Source organism: Salminus brasiliensis, chromosome 20, assembly GCF_030463535.1.
Source record: "Salminus brasiliensis chromosome 20, fSalBra1.hap2, whole genome shotgun sequence".
Lineage (NCBI taxonomy): Eukaryota > Metazoa > Chordata > Actinopteri > Characiformes > Bryconidae > Salminus > Salminus brasiliensis.
In genome coordinates this window covers 16,151,974-16,173,454 of record NC_132897.1, presented here as the reverse complement: position 1 = coordinate 16,173,454, position 21,481 = coordinate 16,151,974, and the positions used below count along the sequence as shown (strand labels likewise).

Below are 21,481 nucleotides of genomic sequence, written 5' to 3'. Positions count from 1 at the left end.
ATAAAAGCAAGCGTTATCTGTCACAGGAAAGTGCACGGATGGCATGTACAGTGGTAGTGTAGCGGATCCGCTCGATCTGTTTGTCCTTTTTCAAGAATAAACTACAGTTGCTTCTCTTGAAATAAGAAAAGTCACGCTAAAAAACACAATGCATCACATACAGCGGCCCTTCAGTTGTGGTATATTTTAAAACGACAGCTTTCTCTCTACAGCCTTGTATGATTGATAGGACTAATTCTTCAGCACATATTAAACGCAGCTATCTCTCTTATAAAGGCAGTTAAACTGAAATCACACCCTTTACTTTACTACCTTTACTTAAGAGTACAAAACCCTAAGCTCCCCTAGACTTTGTCTCTCTTAAACCCAGTGGATATGTGCCATTATATCACGCCAGTGACGGCATCGCTGAATGTGCAACGTGTCTTTGTATGTGTGTGTGTGTTCTCACTGCAAATATTTGCTTTGAGAAAGAACCAAGACACCTTAAAGAAATGCCACGACTGTCTACAGAAGCCACAAATTTCCCTGATGTTGTTGTTAAGACATGAAATAAGTAAAACTAATCCTCTATTTGTTATTCAAAGGCCTGATTCACAAAGCAGGACAGGTTAATTGTTATTTCAGGGCCAGGATACCACACATCTGGCTAACTACAAAGTGAGACAAGGACATGTTCTTGGTTTTTGGAGTTTTTTGGGTTGTTTTTTTTTTTTTTTTTTTTTTTAGTTTTTTATCCTCGCTTTACTTTAGTGCTCTGTCTGAATGTGATTTCAGGTTAATGTTTGTATCGCAGTTAAGCAAGTCATGGAGGTCATGGCGTACTTCAGATAAACATGCTGATTTCTTTGCGAAGCTTAATGGACCGCTTCTATTAATAAGCATATAAATGAGGGCTTCATCACTGTACATTAAACCACTCTCTCAATCGGAACAGTTAAACATTAGACAAGTTGCTGAATGGTGTGACCATGCAAAGAGGGCTCTCTTAAACAACGGGCAGTTTATAGGCAAACCAATTAGATTTTTTTTTTTTTTTTTTTTTTTGTAAGTTACTTACTTTTATTCCTTTTCCGTTGTTGAATCACCGTTGATTTGTGGTTAGGAACAGGTGGTCAGTTCCTGAAGCGTTACTGTGAAAAAATACTTAGTAATAATAAGACCAAGCAAAACAGAAGCATCAAATATGGCTAAACATTGAACAGTAAGTAAGTCAGCGTGGGAGTTAACGCACTTTTGCATGAGGGCATACCCCTCAGTCCCAGACCCTGGCTGTGTTGGGCCGGTGGGCGTCTGTGTGCCACTGGCCCCAAAACCCAAAGTACACCGGTCAGAGAGCTTTGATGTGGCTAGTCCCCCTCCGTGTCACTGGGTTTAAGCTGCAATGAATAACTTTTAGTGTTTGGTTTTCAGAGGTACAAAATTAGTCAAAGTCAAGCACAGCTGATATCCACTCTTGGAGTTGTCCTTTTGATCAAAAGCTTGGCGTGCTCAAGTGAATTAGTGACACGCATTATTATTAGCATAAAAAATTGTATCAGCATAAGTTACTAATGAAATAAACGCTATTGCAATTTTTTTTTTTTAGCAATTTAAGAAATATATTATAGGTATTATAGGTATAAGTGGCATAACAGGTGGTCATCTATTCAAGCCCTTGTTATTATGCAGCTAGAATATTGTTGCTATCACTCAAAAACCTTGTAAGTAATTTTTTTGTTTCTGTTATTATTTATTTTTACGATGACCGGATCGATGAAAATAAAATGCTCTAAAATGACCTGGAAGAAACTTCAGAGCTATGTTCTTGTTTACTGTACGATGAATGCGGTTGTAATCCCGCAAAACTTAACAACTAACTGCATTGTGATGTCTTTTATGACCGTAGTGGTAACATAAGCATAATATTGCCAACATCTAGCCCAAACTGGGAGGTGTAAGAATGTAAAGACTATCAGGGCAAGTCAAGCCCAATTGAACTAACCTTTCTAGACAGGTAATAACATTCTTGTTAGACATAGCCTGGATGTTTCTCTGCTCATTAAACATAAACAGCTGCGTTCCGCGTGGCTTCTGCAGGCATTGGTCCTTATCAGACTGCTGGACATTCTCCCTGATGGTCGTTCTGAGCGGTTACCATGTACAGAAGGTTCTCAGGCAACTCTTTGCTTTACTGAAAAAGAACATTTTCATAGTATGTGGCAACTAACACTAGAACTATACATTTGCACACGTTATCAAATATATGTGTACTTTTGCTCTCAGCTAAAACAAAAAACCTGCCGATGCATTTTACTGTTATTCGTTACGGTAGCCGTAATCACAAAAATGCCAGTTTGTTAACGCCAATAGAAAGTGTCACCTCCTTATCAACAGAACCACATGACGTTCTAAAAGCTGCAATGCCACATCCCTGACCACTTCTCCATTTCACTGACATTATTTAAAGCGTTTGCTATCATGGCTTCATTCGGCTGAGATGTTTGTGGTGGTAAATGTTGAAAAATTAGTGTTTTTTTTTTTTTGTTTCAGTTAATCTTCACACTTGCTACATGGAGACTCTTGAGTAATCAAAATTACTGGCCGCAGGCATTAAACAGTGAGATATTTTTCCTCACACATCCTTTTTTTTTTAAGTTATTAATAGCCATTTTGGTGTCGCGTTTGCAAAATTGATGACTCCAATGCACAAGACAGATACAATGCACTGCAAAGTTCATGCCATCTGTGACCCTGAGTGGAGAACGCCTGGCAGTTACTTTTTTTTTTTTAATTTTAATGAAATTAAAAACATTTCCGTAATAAACAAGTTAATAAACAGTCCCTCCGGACTTTCACAGGCAGTTGAATCCTACAAAACCTTGAAAAAATTATATTTTTCTTTCCCTTTTTATATCATCACTATGATAAAATCATATAGTTTGTTGGCAAAAGCACACAGAGGGGACAATTTCATAGTTAAGCATTAGGTGGGTTAATTTCGCATCCTCCATATTCTTGGAAACCCATTAGCACTAACTACACATTTTCCGTACTTGTCCAGACATCACATGCCTTTCATTCAGCTTTAACCCCTAAACATTAATCCAGGACAGGAAGCAGTACGCAGGGAAAACAGGGCAATTTGAAAACATTAAACTCAGGCTGCGTTCTTTCGCAGCCGGTCAGCATGAAGCAGCACCTCAATATCAAATGCAGAGAGCTTTATTCCAGGTACTCATTAACATTGACGTTTGGTCAAGGTGTTCTTTGTGCCTCTTCTGGTTAGTCATTTATATATCTTGAAGAACATGAGAGCGACAGCACTGGCCTTAATATGGCTCATGGCTTGGGTCTGGTAGGTCAGCTAACGGGCGGTGAGAAATGGCCTTTTGGTGATTGGAGCTGAAGGTATTGTTTACTGTATCTAACAGCTACTGTGCAGATGTTCAGGCAACTAAACAAACTCATATGGATTAGTTCATTTCCATCACCAGCAAATCTTAAGATAAAGAAGCATTGATTAGCCAAACCAGGTACTGGATGATGACTACAAGTAATATTAGGCCGTCACGTGGAGATGGTCAAATGGACCCAATACCGTACATAAAAAACCCACTGCTTATTGCGTCAATAATGCTTGTAATGTTTTAATAAGCCAATAAACTGCCAGATAAGATGCTTATACTGCTAAAGCTGACTGTACCGCATGTAATCTCAGTTGCTTTAGTTTGTACACGGCCAGGCATTTACACTTTGCCGCATTCATCCTCCACATGCCAGAGTCTAAACATCATTGAGCAGGTACAGCCTATACACATGATAGACGCACAGCCCGTAGCCGCATTCAGTGGCATGAAAGCCAGTTGTACCAGTACTCTGCTGTGAATGAGAGATCCAGTGCAGTCAGCTCCCACCACACTCCCCACCCCCAAATGAATTATATCAGACCCGTGCACGTCAGCGAAACCGAAATATGGAGCAGCTTCCATGTAGGCGCGCCCGGCGAGCAGCTGCATTGTTGTGGCCATTGAGAGCTCCTGCTGAGGTTGCATTTGCACTGTTCTCCAGCCACCGCCACTCGTGTGCTGTGTAATGTTTGCGCATTAAACATTTGTGCGCTTTGTTGCGGAATCAGCCGAGGCACACTAGCTTGCATTCTGCGGGGAAACAACCTAAATGGATCTCCTCCGATCTCTGACTACAACTGGAGAAAGTTTGGCGACTCAAATGGGACTGTATAGGGCTGCCAATGACTCCAGTCGAAGAAATAGGTTACAGTCTACAGTTACATGCAATAGTCTGCAATTATTAATTGCCCAGATAATAATAATAATAGATTTTACATCCTCCTAATGATCCCTCTTACGCGAAGGAACATTTTTTTTGCCCTTTTTTCAATAATTTATTTTAGAATCTTCGAAAGATTGTGTTTTATGAGTTTATTGTTTGGTCAAGGCAACATTATCACCGGCCCGCTTTTAAAAAAACCCTGATTATTCCATTAACGAAGTAGTAAGTAATCTTTATAGCGCTCAATCACTTATATAATCAGTAGCAACAGCCTAGTGCTATAGTGTCAGAGGCAGTGTATTCCTTACACAACAATAATTGTGTTTTATTGACAACCGAAACCTCTACTGACGTACCCCAGAATCTAATAATTACAATATTAGCATCATGGATTACTATTGATTCACTAACTGTGTAGGATTTGGGAAATGGACTCTTTTATCTGTTGACCCAATAATACAGCCTCAAACTAGGTCTCGAGTTAACCTAGAGTTGAAGAAAAGGCAGGGGGGAAAAAAAACAGAAGTTTAGGATATAATGATCACACCTGTTTTTGCTGCTAGCCGGTCTTTGGGCATTAGCGCTCTATTTTTAATGACAGTGCTGGACATTCCAGTTTTCATGTGGGGATAATTAGAGACACGGCCTTGGGCTGAGAGGGTAAACATCATACAATTACAACAGGATGGAGGAGGGGCCCAAGCACCGGACGAAAAGGGGTGTGTGGTGGGGGGGGGTAGGGAAAGAAAAAGCTTAATGATGGGATAGTGTGTACAACTGTATCACTTAAGCTCCAAAGATCATTAGACCAGGTTTTGGCACTTTTGCTGTCCTAATGCATTCTGATAATCCCTGCTTTCTGTTTTTTGGATACATAGGTCTGCTTTCTAGCAGACAAAAATCTACTGCCGTGCTGTCCCATTACATTCTGATAAATATATCTAGAAATGCAATATATATATACACATACACACATATCAGGTTTGTAGTCTGTACTTTATGATCATCCCAGGTTTATGGTAGGTTGACGTTACAGCCTAGAGCTAGCAGTGCCCTTATCTACTGGCCCTTTGCAGTGTGATCAAATACTACATGTGCTTTGTTGAATTTGAAAAGTGACATTCTTTGCATTGCTTTCTCATGCTGTCACTGGAGGTAGGAATGAGTGTAAGGTCTTATGTGGTAGAGAGATCATACTGACTGCACACTTACCATATACCATTTTACTACAGATTCTACAAGGTCAGTTCATTCTTATCAACAGGAAACAAATTCTAGCTACCCATTTTTCAGACATTTTTTCATCCATTAAAAACTACTGTTTTTAAGATTTTATCAATTATGGACAGTGATCCATAGTTTTGTCAAGTTTCCTTCGCATTTGAACATTTTGTTCCCATCATTTTTACACCATTTAAACATCAGGACATTTCTGTCATCACTCAGACACCTCTAGCAGCAGCCTTTCGTTTCCCATGAGGGCCTTGCAACCTCCAACAGGCACATTATTATCACTACAGAGCTGTAGCATTCTCCTAATGACCCGAGGTTGAAACACAGGGACGAAGGGGTTTAGGGATGCCCTCATTGCTTCCTCAGCAGAAAATCGTTTTTGATTTCCAAGGCTACAGTCTTTTTATTTTTCCATAAATTAATGATTGACAGCGGAAGGAGTCAATATAGCAATCCTGCCATCTTGCCATATGTTGAGGACCACCCTTTATGCTTGTACTTTGAGGCTATTTAAGGCAGCATGAGGTGATTATTGATTGACATTTAAATGCTATATGCTGTATTTTACTCTTTTTTTTTTACGTCTGCTTTCATGAGCCTATTATAGTATTTGCACATCTGTACTTAGAGCTTATCTTGTTGTTTTTTTTTTCCCAATCTACAATCATAACATAATAACGCAGTTACAACTAACCTGTATGATCATTTAGGCCAAGCTGGATGCTAAACATTTTGTTTCGGGTGAAAAAAACAGCTGTTCGTAGATCATTGATTTTAAAGTCATAAGAAGATATTCATATTCATATGATTCAACAGGGTTAACGCCTGTTTATTTATGTAGTCATTTTCACATTTCTCAGGCGACATGATACGTGTCAATGAAATAATTAGGAAATAAGATAGTCGAGATAGAGAAGAGAACTAGGATAATGTGAGACAGCAGGTGAACATGAGGAAATCTGATTCTGGAAAACCTAACTGAAACATTTTATGTTGTATTGATGTAGTTGTGATGAGGTCGTTTTCAAATGAAATGGCCCTTGAAATCCATGACTATGCTATTAGATGCTAGACGTTGTGTGTGGGCACATTCAAATGTAATGACTAAAAAATTCAAAGATCAATTTACATAAGATTTCCTTACGCAAAGGTGTTACATTGCGTGATTGTGAATTGTGCCCTTTTGTTTAATGGTAGCAATGTGACTAGCTGTTTGCTGTTCAGAATGGTTGGGACAAACAAAGCGAACCAGGCAGTTTTTTTTAGCAGTCTTGTCCATTTTGACCAATTGCAATTAATCTTTACAGGTGGCTGCATGCTGTTGACCAATTCTTCCCCCATACCATCTGAGATTGGTCTCTCTCTAACTCGAACAGTCAACTCTTTTTTTTTTTTTTTCTTTTTTTTTTTTTTTTAAGTCGTGAATCATTAGGTCCCATATAGTATTTGGGGTTCCGTTTTGCATAAAAACGGAACATCGGAGAGCAAACACGATCCATCAAACACGCAGCCAAGGCATTTGTCACATTAATTGCACTTGGGAGGGGGATCTGTAGCGTGTCTAGGGCTACCTGGATCTTTGAAAATGTGTGTCATGATTCAAACCCAATCAAATTAAGCCAGCGCCATTTACCAGAAGTCAGATGAAATGTCTGGGGGCTTTCTTATCTATCAAGATTAGATGTCCCTTTCTATAGATAATAGAAGGCAGGTGGGCCTATGTCTTGTAAGCCCGGTTTCACAAGAGCATATGATACGTTCGCGTGGGTTGTATTTAATTCTGAGGGAGTGGCCAGCAGGAGCATGGGAAAGGGGCTTGTTTTGTGTTAACAGGACCAGCAGACATCAGACAGGATATCTCACATGATAAAAGGCAAAAAGGAGACAATAAGCTGATTTGACGAAATGATTTACCGTGAGCTCGAATCTGTGTTATAGGGCCAGAGGGCATGGGGCTTTGAAGTGGTGAAGATTAAGGGACTTGGGTCTGCATTGGAGCAGTTTGAAAGCTTGTAATAATAGGACCAGGGGGTGGAGAGAGAGAGAGAGAGAGCTGAGTGTGGGAGAGGTTGGGTGTTATTTGCTGACCTTTAACCTTACCAGACACAGTATACAAGCTACTCACTTACATTCAAATTATTAAAGAGGCATCTTCCAGTCGTTCAGTGTTTTTTTTCTTTTTCTTTCCAGTGTCATCAGTTCGGTATGAATTGAAGAAATAAAATGTCAATCCACGTGGGTGTATTCTGCACAATGCAGTTGGTATTTGAAGTCGTTGGGTTGTGACAGAGTATGTCCTGACTGGAACAGAAGTTGACTGGCAGTTGAGACAGACATATTGTCCTCAATGTATTTAAGTTTAGAAAGCTTGAGATTTTAGATAGTGAAAGGTTACCTGATTCATTTAAAAATCCTTACAGGTTTCTTGAAATTTCCAGCCTTAAATTGCATGTGCTTGGGAAAATGGACGAACGTCAAACTTTGTCTAGAAATATTAATATTTGTATGTTTTTTAGGGGACAGTGTGGTGCTACAGCTCAAACATTTAGAAATGTTAACGCATTCATCAATTATTATCTCCTGAAGAAGACAATGGGTCAAACTGGCCGTTCCTTGGTTTTTGCCTAATCTGTAACTCATGGTTTTGCTATATAGTCACAGAGCTGACTAGGAGGTGGATCCACATGCCTACCAGATCAGGTTAAAACAAGGACAGCAGACAGGAAAGAAGGGTTTTTTTTTCAACTGTTCATGTTTTGCCCTGTCCTTGCTTTTCCAAAATGCCAGTTTTGTGGTAGACAATCTGCCCATTTGTTTGTTTTCAAATGCGCATCACCTCCGGTGTATAGTTTTGACTAGGCGTTGATTATTCATGTCACGATTGGTATGATGGCCTTAAGTTGCATAAAAAAATCCATACAAAAATCCCATTTGCTTTTTTATAGCCCATATTTATGTATGAAGAGAAAACTGTTCGACTTGTCTAATAGCAGATTTGATAACCTATGCATTTAGCACCTGTCTGTGCAGGCCTTTATATGCTCAGCATAGTGCCTCAAAGGTCAGGGTTGATAAGGGGCATATAAACTCCCCCACACCCATTGTAAAAATGTCTAGTTCTTGCTTGATTTTTCCTTATTTTAACCAAAGCAGTGTGGACCTATTGGTAATTGGCAAGAGAATTCAATTCAATTGAATATTGCCGTTTGAACATAAGGCGGGAATACATGAAACGTCCTGTGAAATCGGAAATTTACTTCACAAAAAAATTCAAATTGTTCAGATTACATCAATATTTGTGGTAAAACATGTTTATTTCATGGGAAAGTGAATGCAAAACTGATGAACCCAAATCCAACCCTCATGAGTGCTCACTGTTCATGTGTGGTTTTTCCAGTTTGCATGAAAAGCAGGTCTGACCTCTCATTTCTCAGTAGTGACCTCTCAGACAATCTAATCTGTTGCTTTTATTTTCTGCTCTTTCGGTTATAAAACAGAACCTTTTAAGTTGAACATTAGCTGAAAAGTATGAACCGTCTTGCTATATTCTGACTCAGCCTTATTGCCTTAAGGAACGGCAGAAAGTCACTGGACACATCAGTGCAATGGGTGTACAAGCTATAATGCTGAATTATTGATAGAAAACAGACATAAAGAAACAGTCCCCAATCAGACAATATATAATTCATGCAGTACTGCTTGACTGGCTCTGAATGATTTGCTGCGTCTTATGCCCCTGCCTTAATTAAAGGGCAAAATGTGAGTGCTGTGCAGTTTAAGGTATAATCCTTAAATTACGCTATGGGGACACGCTATTAAAGTGTCTCCATTTTTGTCAAATGACCCACTTTCTGTTTTTTAATGAATGAGGTCAACGTGGAGCTCTTGCGCACACAGAATCTGATTCACATTAAACTTCAACATCGCTAAAGGTAAAAGTCAATTTATCAAAACCAGATGTGGAGTGTGTCAATGTAGGGGGTTAAAAAGGGGGGCTTGTGCCTCTTTAAGGAGAAAAAAAAAAAACATTAGATGTGCCAGAACTTTAATGTGTCTGCCATGGCCATTCATGCTAGCAGTGTCTTAGTGTTTGCACTGTGAACACATGGGGAAATTGCTAGGTTGTGTATGAAAAATGAATGAGATAACGGATAATTATTTCTATGTTTGATAACAAGTAGGTGGATCCGTACGTCTTTCTTTTCAACCAGGTTACACCCTCAGAGGTGGATGAGGTATGCTCTCATAAAACAATGAGATTAAACAAAGATGAAGATCATCTATGTAGAGGCAAAATAATTATATTTAGCTTTTTCAGATAAAAGAATTTCACCCTGTCTAAAGAGCCTGGTTCAGAACGGTCGGTTTGAGTGCCAGATCCTTTAAACGATCATGAGCCACCACTCAACCCACCCCCACTCTTTTTCATAAACAAATTCCCAGACTTTACCTCTACATTTGTCCCTGTTTGCACTAGCTAGCCAACATTTACTTCACCTTGAGTTCAAATCTCTCTCTCATGCTCACTTGCTCTCCCGCACCCCACCTCTCTTTGCTGTATCTGCAATTCTTACTCAAATCAACATTGACTTGACAATTTTGACCCACTGCTGCCTTTGGAACTCTTGAAGGGGGGGCTCTGTAATTCTAATGAGACGAATTGTGACGTACGAGAACAAGCTGAATCTGTTTTCTGACTTCGGCAGCCTGTAGAAACTGACAGCGTTCACTTTTTTTTTTCCACAGTTTTAGGGCTGAAATACAAATGGATCTGTACAAGTGCTGAACTATTTTGCATAATATGCCCCCTTGAAGTCTCTTCTTTTGGCAAGGGAAATGTAATATTTCATGTGGGCAACCACTGGACACATTTTTATTTTGTAAACTCAAACCAATTTAGGCTGACGGTAGAAGATCAGCATTTAGATCTGTCATTGAAATGGAAAATCTGAAAAATTATGCTGATATTAGCAAAAAAGGGCTCTGTTACCTGTAAGAAAAGTGCTTCTCCTGTTCTGTGCAATAAAGAACCTTTAGACCTTTTTTTTTTGAAGGTTCTTAAACAAACCAGCTTCAAAAGGTTTTCCATCACTGTAACAAATCCTTAAAAAAACTGAGTTTGATATAGACATTTGTTTAAATGTACTCCAGCTCCGATTTAAAAGCACATCTATTTTCTTTGAGAAAGTCACATTCACAGACCAAGCACATATTTAAAAATGTAGACATTTTAAGTGAAGACAGATGATATTTGCTGTGCTAACCTATGCCTTCGCATGCTTTCCCTGACCTTGTAACATGCGCACGAGTTATTTGTGTATCCAGAATAACCTATCTGATACTTCCACATGATTAAACCGACTCTTCTCTTTATTTGCACAGTGTCACCACATAAACTGTGGTTAGCATCTTTCATAACTTGGAGATGGGAAGATAAGGCCGCATGAAATGATTTGGATTTTCTCTCCGCCGACTGGCCGCTGATTTCCGCGATCGGCTTCTCCCTGTGCTCTAAAAATAAACAGACACACAGCACCTTCTCAGGCACTCCCAGTGTTTTGCCGTAGCAGAATAAAGTTATTTCAGAGGTGGACGAAAGGAAAGGAGCTGCCCCTGGACATCGGTTGTAACTGTACAGATAAATTAGTGCCACGCTTGACTTGACTGATCCATGTGTACTGAAAAATACCACGCAGGGTTAAAGGAGCTCAGCTTTCACCAGTCACGAGAACACAGCCTCTCTATATCAAGGAAGACTTTATGAGATAAAGGGGTAAAGCCTAGAGAAAATGTTTAGGTGGCCATGCTTGGAGTGATTCATGCGGAATATGAAGGGTCAGCTCTGTAACAGGCTTCCCGTTGGGATCCAGCCAAATCTGGCGAGCTGTCTAGAAGACACACCGTGATGTAGCTGTAGGATGTACTTATCTAGTTACATTGATTTGCTGCATGGTAGGATTTACATGGCAGGATGACCTGTTTCCTTCATAACTGTGGCTTTAAGATTTTCTACTTCTACACACTGTATCCTTGCTTGTTGTTGTGATATCGGCGGCAGCAATACTGGCATTGCATCTTCCAGATCAGTGTTTTGAGGGTGATTTGTAAGGATGCACAATGATTACATGTAAAATACAGGGTCAAAAATGTACATACAGCTCACCTTAGATGCTTTGGGTAGCCATCAACAAGCTTCTGGCAAAATTCTGGTTGGACATTTCCCCACTCTACAATAAATGTCTGTTTCCTTGCATGGAGCTGAGCTTTAGGCACAGTCCATATATTTTTGATAGAGATAAGGTTGGGACTTAATGCTATCCTGCTTAATCCACCCCACAACAACCTTTAAGGTGTGTTTGGGGTCATTGTCATGTTGCAACACCCAATTGTGCCCTTCTATCTTGGTAGTGTATTAGCTGGAAACCGCTAAAAATGCTCAGGACAGGGGGTCCTCCAGGACCAGGGTTGGGGAAACACCAGTCTAGCTAATGGTGTGTCTCATCTGTGCATTCAGGTAACAAATCCATCACATCTGAGACCTGCCTGATGGTGGAGGTCCCTGCCCCAGTAAAATAACACTTAGCCCAGCCAATACGCGCTCAACTCACTGCCACGTAATCCAGTCCATCAGCTCAAGTACTCAGACAAATCCCATTAGGAGGAGCTCTGCCGACCAAGGAGAGACAAAGATCGCCTTTTCATATTAGCTTAGACGTCTCATTATGTCAGCACGCCGCTAGGAGGAGGGTCGTCCTGGGGTACGCACGCATGCATGTGTGTGTGTGTGTGTGTGTGTGTGTGTGTGAAGGAATGGGAGTAGAGCTGGCACATAGCCATTTGGCCTGGTGCCAGCATGACCAGGCGCACTGTTCTCTAATTAACTCCTGCTCCCTTACACCAGAGCAGCTCACACACTCGCACACATCCGCCCAGTCCAGCAGTTTCCCACAAGATCAGGGACATGACGAGCGCACGCACACACTCACGCACACACTCACGATGAGAAACGGGAAAAGATGGCTCTGTGATTGATCCCGCTGTCACTTTTTTTCCCCCTTTTCACTGCTGTTCAAAAATTATGCTTATTGCCTGCTGTAGAGAGTAGCGCTTGCCTGACTGTTCAATTTGTGGTCAATTCTTAAGCGTAGTTTGCTCAGTCGTAATGCTCCTATTTAACGAAGGCTTTAACCTGTCATGTTTTCTCATGCATTTCTACATTCTACAAGTTTTTTAGATATTTAGATATTAAAGTCACGTTATTTACTCCCCAGTTTATAGAAACTATCTATCCAGATTTGTGTTTGTAAGGAGGAGAGTAGATACTTTTGGATTTTTGGTTAGAATTAATGTCAAGTTTGCAGTTTTGTTCTGTCAATTGAGAAAAAAAAAGATAAGTGCACAATTTAAACCTGCTGGTACAGAAAAGGGATTTTTTTCAAGTATCCATAAGTGTGGAGCTATATGCTTATTTTTTAGGTGATAGTGCTGGTGTGAATATGCACAAAAATCAGTGGTGCAACTGCAGTTTAGCAGCAAACAGAGGAACCCTTTAAAAGCTTGCTTTATTGTTCAACAGTAGCTGAGGGAAATCGGTAGGCTTTTGGGTTGGGGTAACAGAGGCTGCCTCTTCAGACGAGCTAACGGAGTTAAACAGCGCAGTGTTGGATGATGATGAGGATTCGTTGTCTTCTATATCATGAGGTAGTTTCTCCTCAGTGGGCAAAGTGAGACATACAGTGAGTCCAAGAAGTATTTGATCCCTTGCTGATTTTCTTTGTTTGCCCACTAATAAAGACACTATCCTTCTGCACTTTTAATGGTAGATATATTCTAACATGGAGAGACAGAATATCAAGACAAAAATCCAGAATATAATTTTAAAGAATATATTTTAATTAATTTGTATTTCAATGAGGAAAATAAGTATTTGATCCCTCTTGCCAAACACACTCAATACTTAGTGGCAAAGCCTTTGTTTGCAAGCACAGCGGTGAGACGTTTGTTGTAGTTAACCACAAGTTTAGCACACACACCAGGGGGAATTTTGGCCCACTCTTCTTTGCAGATCCTCTCTAAATCATGAAGGTTGGTGGGCTGTCGCTTGGCAACTCTGACCTTCAGCTCCCTCCATAGATTTTCGATCGGATTGAGGTCTGGCGACTGGCTGGGCCACTCCATGACCTTAATGTGATTTTTCTTGAGCCAATCCTTTGTTGCCTTTGCTGTATGTTTAGGGTCGTTATCATGTTGGAAGACCCAACCACGGCCCATTTTCAGATCCCTGGCAGAGGGGAGGAGGTTGTCCCTCAGGATTGTGCGGTACATGGCTCCATCCATCTTCCCAGTGATGCGGTGAAGTAGCCCTGTACCCTTGGCAGAGAAACACCCCCAAAACATTATGCTTCCACCTCCATGCTTGACGGTGGGCACAGTGTTCTTGGGGTCATAGGCAGCATTTTTCTTCCTCCACACATGGCGGGTGGAGTTGAGGCCAAAAAGTTCAATTTTGGTCTCGTCTGACCACAAAACCTTCTCCCAATAACTTGGTTCATCTTTCAAATGATCATTGGCATACTTGAGGCGCGCCTCCACATGTGCTCTCTTCAGCAGGGGTACCTTTCGGGCACTGCAGGATGTGAATCCATTGTTGCGCAAAGTGTTGCCAATTGTTTCCTTGCAAACTGTGGTCCCAGCTGCCTTCAGGTCATTTGCTAACTCCTGCCGAGTGGTTGCAGGACGATTTCTGACTGTTCTCAGCATCATTGCCACCCCACGAGGCGAAATCTTCTTTGGAGCACCGGGCCGAGGTCTGTTGATTGTCATGTTATACTCTTTAAACTTTCTGATAATTGCACCAATAGTTGTTACTTTCACATCCAACACCTTACTAATCTTTTTGTAGCCCATTCCAGCTTTGTGAAGGTCAACAATTCTGACTCTGAGGTCCTGTGACAGCTCTTTGGTTTTACCCATGTTGAAGACTTGAAATCTGTGTGATCTGTCTGATTCTGTGGACAGGTGTTTTTCACACAAGTGATTAGTGAGAACAGGTGGCTTCAGGTCAGGTAACAAGTTGATTGGGAGTGTCTAACTGGTCTGTAAAAGCCAGAACTGCTAATGAATACTAAGGGATCAAATACTTATTTCACTCCATGAAATACAAATCAATTAATATATATTCCTTAGATTTATTTTCTGGATTTTCTTTTTAATATTCTGTCTCTCCATGTAAGAATACATCTACCATTAAAAGTATAGAATGATCATGTCTTTATTAGTGGGCCAACGAAGAAAATCAGCAAGGGATCAAATACTTCTTGGACTCACTGTATATGCTTACTGTTTCTGAAGCTACGAACAGTCAAACGAATAATGTAGTAGTAATAATAATGGCTATGTTTACAGGCTGTGTCACCATAGGGAGTTTTTAGGAATTAACTATGTATTTTATGTATTTTGTGTTTATGTAGGTCTATATAGAGAACAATTACATTTATAAATGTGTTTTTATAGGCTTTAATCTGTTCTCATAAAAGTTCTACAACACATGGAGTTTTGAATATTTATAAGTCACGGTTACCTTCAGCGATAACAAAAGCATGATGTAGCTCTAGATTAGTTCTCCCCAGCTAATAGAAACTACTCCATCAGATACAGTTCATGAGAATGTGCTTGAAATTGTGATGCAAGTCATTTGTTTTTCAGTATTTAATCTGCACTATTCCTATTAATTTATATATTATATATAATATATTTAATTGTAGTATTCTTCTATTTAAAGATGACGTGTTTGTTTGTTTTTTTCATCCACCATGTTTAATTTTTCACTTCTCATATCATTGTGGCATCATCCAACGGTTTTACTGAGCATTGCATATTATATGTCCATATCATGCAGCCTTAATGCAAATGCAGTTTATTGTGTAACTAGCTAAGTAAGTACATATGTAAGTACATCTTGATGGTTTTAGGGATCTTACGTGTATTTGTTTTTCCAGAAGTACTGTGTTCTGTGGAAGTGATACCAGTATCAACCCTGTTACCCAACGCTATGCTGTCAACATTATTCATACGCACTATTAATAACTCAACTCCGTCTTGCACTTTATTTAGGTTGTGTGCCTACAGTTTCACATGGGAGAGGCCTGCCCTGGTTTCTTCCATGATGAAGCGTCCAGTGTATACAAAAGTAAAGAAAACAGCAGCGAGTGTGCTAATAAAAGCATCACCGCTGTCATGCTAAAACCATGCATCTCCAAAATGGCAACTTTGCTGGAGAATTTCAGGAAATAGCATTTCTATTGGCTCGTTCATCGGGAAACCTTGACACAATGTAAAGAACAACTGATTCAAACCGAATTGAATCATGTCAAAAAGTGAGAACCGGCAATATTTGACCAAAGCACAGAGGTGGAGTTGTTCAAATAAACTGTGGACATGTGACTTTGAGGACTTTTCGTTTTGTTTTAGCAGTCCCTCGAGCTGGACGCTCAAGTTTACTCGTCGGTTACAGACTGTGCAATATTTTCAGTGTCACGGAGGCGACAGGTGACGGAATCAAAAAGCATTTCCAAATTTCTGTCAACAAGCCGTCTTTGTGTTGACTGGCCAGGCTCGTGATGTGTTCCAGGACAAGCTCTCAGCGCCTGAAGGTTCACTCGAACTTCAGCTGAAAGTCACATTCCAGCTTTTGCTTTCCAGTGCTCGCCCTGCTTTTAGTTCTTTTTGACAGTGAAAAACAAATGGGGGCAATCAGTATTTCAGTGGGGAAGAATGTCACCCAGTCGCTTTGTCCATCCCCACCCCCATTCTATCTTTACAGATATGAAGCAGTGTCAGCTCTTGCAAGACGTGTGCTAGTATAAACACAAAGAATCTGTTCTCACTCTGCTTTTTAGGTAGAGACTCTTCAGCACAGCCTTGTATGTGGAACCTTTATTTGTGCACATGATTGTATTGTATTGCAAAGAGCTCCCTCTACTGAAATCTGTCCAAGTTTAAAAGAGCACTCAAAAAATGCACCCTGATTACTCTACTACTGACTGATGGACATGCTTTAAATAGAGGTAAAAATCTAATTCTACACGACTGCACAATCTTTGTCTCCAATACGTCAGACAGGTTCCATCCAATTCTCAGGTCGATGCTTTATTAGAAATAAATAGCCCATAAATTGAGCCAAACGAGTCCACCCACATTTTTGTGTCTGTACATGCACAGAGAGCCGACCGTTCAAGGTCAAGCCCGAGCACGACCGCTTAGCGTTGAGGCAGCCGGAGGTGTTTGACACACCAGGCATCCCATGACATTCAAGACAGGGAAGAATAATTTAGAAGCCTTGTAGTCAACACACACAAACACACACAGAGCAGCTGACTAGTTGTTAAAACGAAAGACTGGGTCACCGCACACTTCAGGACCCACTGCCCTCAAGCATTATTTAGACATGAGCCCCCCCCTTCCCTGCAACAACAGTGCATTGCCTCTTCATTTGATCGCTTGCCGGACGCCAGCGTCTTTTGCATCTCCTGCAGCTTTTCACTTTTTAACCTAATTTAAATCTTGCAGTTGTTCTTGCCATTGGGTCGATGTTTCATGATAGAAATGCTCCAAAATGACTTATTAATCCAGTGAAAGTTGGCATTTGGAACATTCACAAGGTTTTTTTTTATATAGTTTTTGACAGTGAACACAGTGTTACAGCGCCTGTGTCGTACTAATACTCCATAATTCAATGGAGATGCTTCAGTTTGTCCTTTTAGATAAAAAAAGAACACGGATCAAAGCAGTTAAAGTAGCAATGTCTGTTGAGTTGCTACCTCGGTTCTTAGTGGACTGCCCGTCCCCTTTTCTGCACGTGCAAGCGGAGTGCTCTGAATAGGGCATCGAAATGCAGCGTAGGCTTCCAAAGAGGAAGCAGAAGCCTAATGTGCAGTATTTTCCATTGGTTAATATTTAATGAAATGTTGTGGACATGGTGGTGTAAGGTATTGTGACATATGGATCGAAAGCTCATGGCGTAATTACTCCATCTCTTGCTGGCCCGGCTTACTGGTGGCCTATCTGGCAAGCAGAGTCACTGTTGCATCATCTACATCCTGATTAATCTATAATTCAGTCTGTCAGCTCTAGTAATGTGTGTGTGGCCTAGGCCGAAGTGGTCAAGTTGTGGGCGAAGTGTGTATTTCAGTAATCCTCAGATTTAGCTTCTCCTTTAGCTTGAAAGCAGTTTAGCTTTAATAACATGTTTTAAGTGTATTAACTGATGGTAATTAAATAGAGCCACCTAAGGCCACCAGCATGTTTTCTAAGACATGACCTTATTTTTTTTTCGCACCAAGACAATTGACGTGAGATAATTAAATCCACCTTACATGGCTACCATACTTTCGTAGATATGACCTTTCGCATGTTTTTTTTTTCCTTTTCACTTCAGGACAAGCAGGATTATCAAGTTACACATTCTGTGCCTCGTGTTTCAATGATTATGTTCACCTTGTTTACAATTTTGGCAGTTAGTAGATCCCATAGCCCCCTTAGCAGTGGTTTTTATGTGCATTACAGCACATTTTAATTAATGTTAACATTTAATTGAACAGCTAAAAGCTTAAATACATATATTGTACCAAATAAATGTATCTTAGCCCCATCAGCTAGCTTTCTATTGGCATCGGATTAGACGTTATGCATCTATATTCAACCTAATATATTCGTATGGTTATTTTTCCCCCCATCTTTAAATGTCACTCATGATTCAGAGCCTGTTGTGCCTTCACACTTCCAGCCCCACTGTAGCTTTTTCTTTTCCTTTTTTTTTCCTTCCTGAGGCATTGATTGCATTGGTCCTTTAATATTGGTGACAGCTAATACACTTCTAAATGATCAGTTATTATCTCTGGGGCCTCGTTCCGTGTGCCCCGCTGTTTCCAAAGGTCATCCTTCTGTCTTCCTGTATCGACCCGCTCGCCCGGTAACATGGACTGGGACTTATTGAAAGTGAAGGCAGAGGAGCATATTTCCATCAGGTTGCAGGCCAGTCTTTCAGGAGGTGGCTTTTAAAAAGGCTCTTTGACTCCGCGTCCATTCAGCGAATAGGGCAGAATCAGGGGGACATAATGGAGATGCCGATATCAGGGAAGGTCGCTTAATATAAACCAAGGTTCACTAGAACTAGGATGTGTATTGTATACTTGAAGTCTGACGCTGACAGAAGGGACAGTAGGGCTGCACTAGTTTGGGCGCACCATCGAATTTCATGCTTTATTGAGTTTCTAATTGAAAATAAGGACATCCTTTTCAGACCAGACACAAGGCAGCATATTTAGAATTTGACAAAGAGGAAAATGAAATCATAAATAAATAAATTATTGTGCTCCACACGAGGGCACTCTCCTGAAATACCAGATGTAAGTGCCTGCAGGTCTTATGAGGGTCTGAAGGAAAATTTGGATTGGAGCCTAAGTAAGCTTTTTTTCCCCTGGTAACAATGTGTATGTATTAGATTAGTTCTTATTGGTAATTGCCTATAAGATTGCAGGTTTAGGGACATGCAGATATCACGTAAGGGTATGTGTCTTATGTGTTCCTTAGAAATGAGCATAATTTGAAGGAGCCAGTGTTACCATTCAGCGCTAGTAAGTCTCAGGAGTCTAATGTCTTTAAACCAAATCTCTCTATGGCAAGTGATGGACAATTGATGATCATTTAAATGTTAATATCTACCATGCAACAAAATTGCTGTCGACCTCATAGGGATCTAGGAGTTGAGACGGTGTTGCTCTGTTATATATATTAAAAGCACATGAGAAATAAATTAATATTTAATACACTGATTTATCTAAAAACACTGAGCTGAAACTGTAGTTAGTCAGGTCAAACTGCAGTTGACCATGATACGACGCAGCCCTAATGAACAGTTGTTTAAGTAAAACATCTTTTCAAGAAAAGATTGTTCTATGGATTGTATGAAAGCATAATTCCTGTTTTTCTTTTCTTTTTACAGCTGTATGAGCTAGACGATGATGAGAAAAGAAAAGAGTTTCTTGACGATCTCTTCAGTTTCATGCAGAAAAGAGGTAAGACCAGCTCTGCAGATTCTCTGCAGATTGCACCACACTCAACGCACCCAAGTATGAGTATGGCAAATTGAAGAGTATAGTGTTGCTGCAGTAGTGTTGCTGAGTGTCATGAGGTATTGTGACGTACCTCTGGTGTTGTTATAAAATGAATCGTTCCAGTTATAGAAACCTGAGCCATGTTTGAAGCAGCTGTAAGATACACAATATACACACTATGGCTGCTTCCAGAAACAGAGAGGAGCAGGAGGAATGGAGAGAAGGAGCAGTGATTGGGGAAATGGGACAGCTGATCCCTTTTACATATGATGTTGACTACAGATGAACTGAGCCAATCACAACACTCACTTTTAACACACCCCTAGTACTGCCCAGCCAATCACAGCTGTTAAACTCCTGCTCATTGCAGAAATATAGTGAACAGTATAATCTAAATAAAATACACATATATAAAAGACAGGTGAATTAGCAGGGGAGCGTGTTCGTTTATCTAAACTCTAAATTTATATGATCAGTAGGAAAAAGCAGTAACTTTTGGCCATGTGTCTATACTAGCACCTACAACAGATCTTCTGGATTTCTTCTGGATTAGCCTCTAAAAACAAAGAGTCATAAATGTAGTCACACCCCCGTCCTGTCAGCAATGGCTGGCCGAGCATCATTGTTTGAGTAGAATTGTCCAGATTGTGTAGATGGTATTGTGATAGTTCAGTCGAGTTTCCTGCCGAAAGCCAAGTTCCAGCTCCGTGAAGCGTGGTTGCCACCACATTGGCATGGCTCACCATTGATGCTATCAGAAACAAAGAGTTGCTGCTGTTTGTTTTATAATTATGCTGAGATTATGTGAAAACCGCCCAGAGAGGGGAAGACCCTGCCACAGAGGGGAGGATAACATCCTGGTATTATGTTGGCCTGCATGGTGTACCAAGCAGCTACATCACCAGAATGCTTTCTTTTCCCAGAAGCCGCTTCAGTGGGCAACGGCCTCAGACACTTTGTAGAACGATTCTTTAAAAGCCTTTCATAATATGAGGAAGCTGGCTACCTAGAAGTGAAAGACACAATGACAGAGCTATTTTGAGAGACGGTTTGGGTGTTTGTATTGTATTACGTAGCTGAAATTGTTCTGACCTTAGTCTGAATCTAAATGACAGAAGGTATGAAACTAGTTTATTTTGCTCCCTTATGCATCTGAGGGAGGATTGTGGCAAAATAAGTGGTTACTGAAAGTGCAACAGTCTTACATTTTTTAACATTTCTATCATTTAAAGTGTTTATTTGTTCAGATTTGTTCTGGGTGCACAATCAAATCGGCCAGGACCTGGATAAGCTTTGCTCCTATAAGTTGTTTTTAATCAGATTGTTAGGTGTGCTGGTCACTCTGTGTTTATACAGTTAATCAAAAAATGTGCAGTGCATGATTAAACAGTTAGCATCCCGTCATGTTCTGTGGCATCGATAACAATGCTGAACAGATCCAGTTGACCTCTTGATCTTGATTTGGGATCAAGATGTCAGAAGCAAAACAGAAATGTCATAGCAGGGCATGCTCACAACCACACAGAGAGGGGTATGATAGATATGATAAGAGCTGCAGTAAACAGACCTCACATTACAAATACAAAAGCAGTGCTTTACAGAGATGTGGGAAAAGGTCATCTGGTCAGATGAGTTTCCCTAACCATGTCCTTCACAAGTAGTTGTGTGTATGTGTGTGGTATACAGCTACAGAACAGTGCAGGGTCCAGGGACTGTGTTGTATTCTTTGGAAGGATCACTTTTATCATATAATGGAACTTTTCGATCCTGATGGGAGTGGTCTTACCAACCCATATACAAGTCACAAGGGGTCACCGGATAGCTTGATGAACATCAGACCCAGTTGAACACCTATGCGAGAT

General features: G+C 40.4%; 1 protein-coding gene across 1 annotated transcript in view; it reads left to right on the top strand.

The window, feature by feature from the left end:
- arid3c (AT rich interactive domain 3C (BRIGHT-like)) overlaps positions 1-21,481 on the top strand; it is a 70,736-nt gene that overhangs the window by 27,005 nt on the left and 22,250 nt on the right. The window contains exon 3 of the mRNA XM_072664805.1: positions 19,508-19,580. Within this exon, the coding sequence (XP_072520906.1) occupies positions 19,508-19,580 (73 nt within the window). The remainder of the gene's footprint in view (positions 1-19,507; positions 19,581-21,481) is intronic.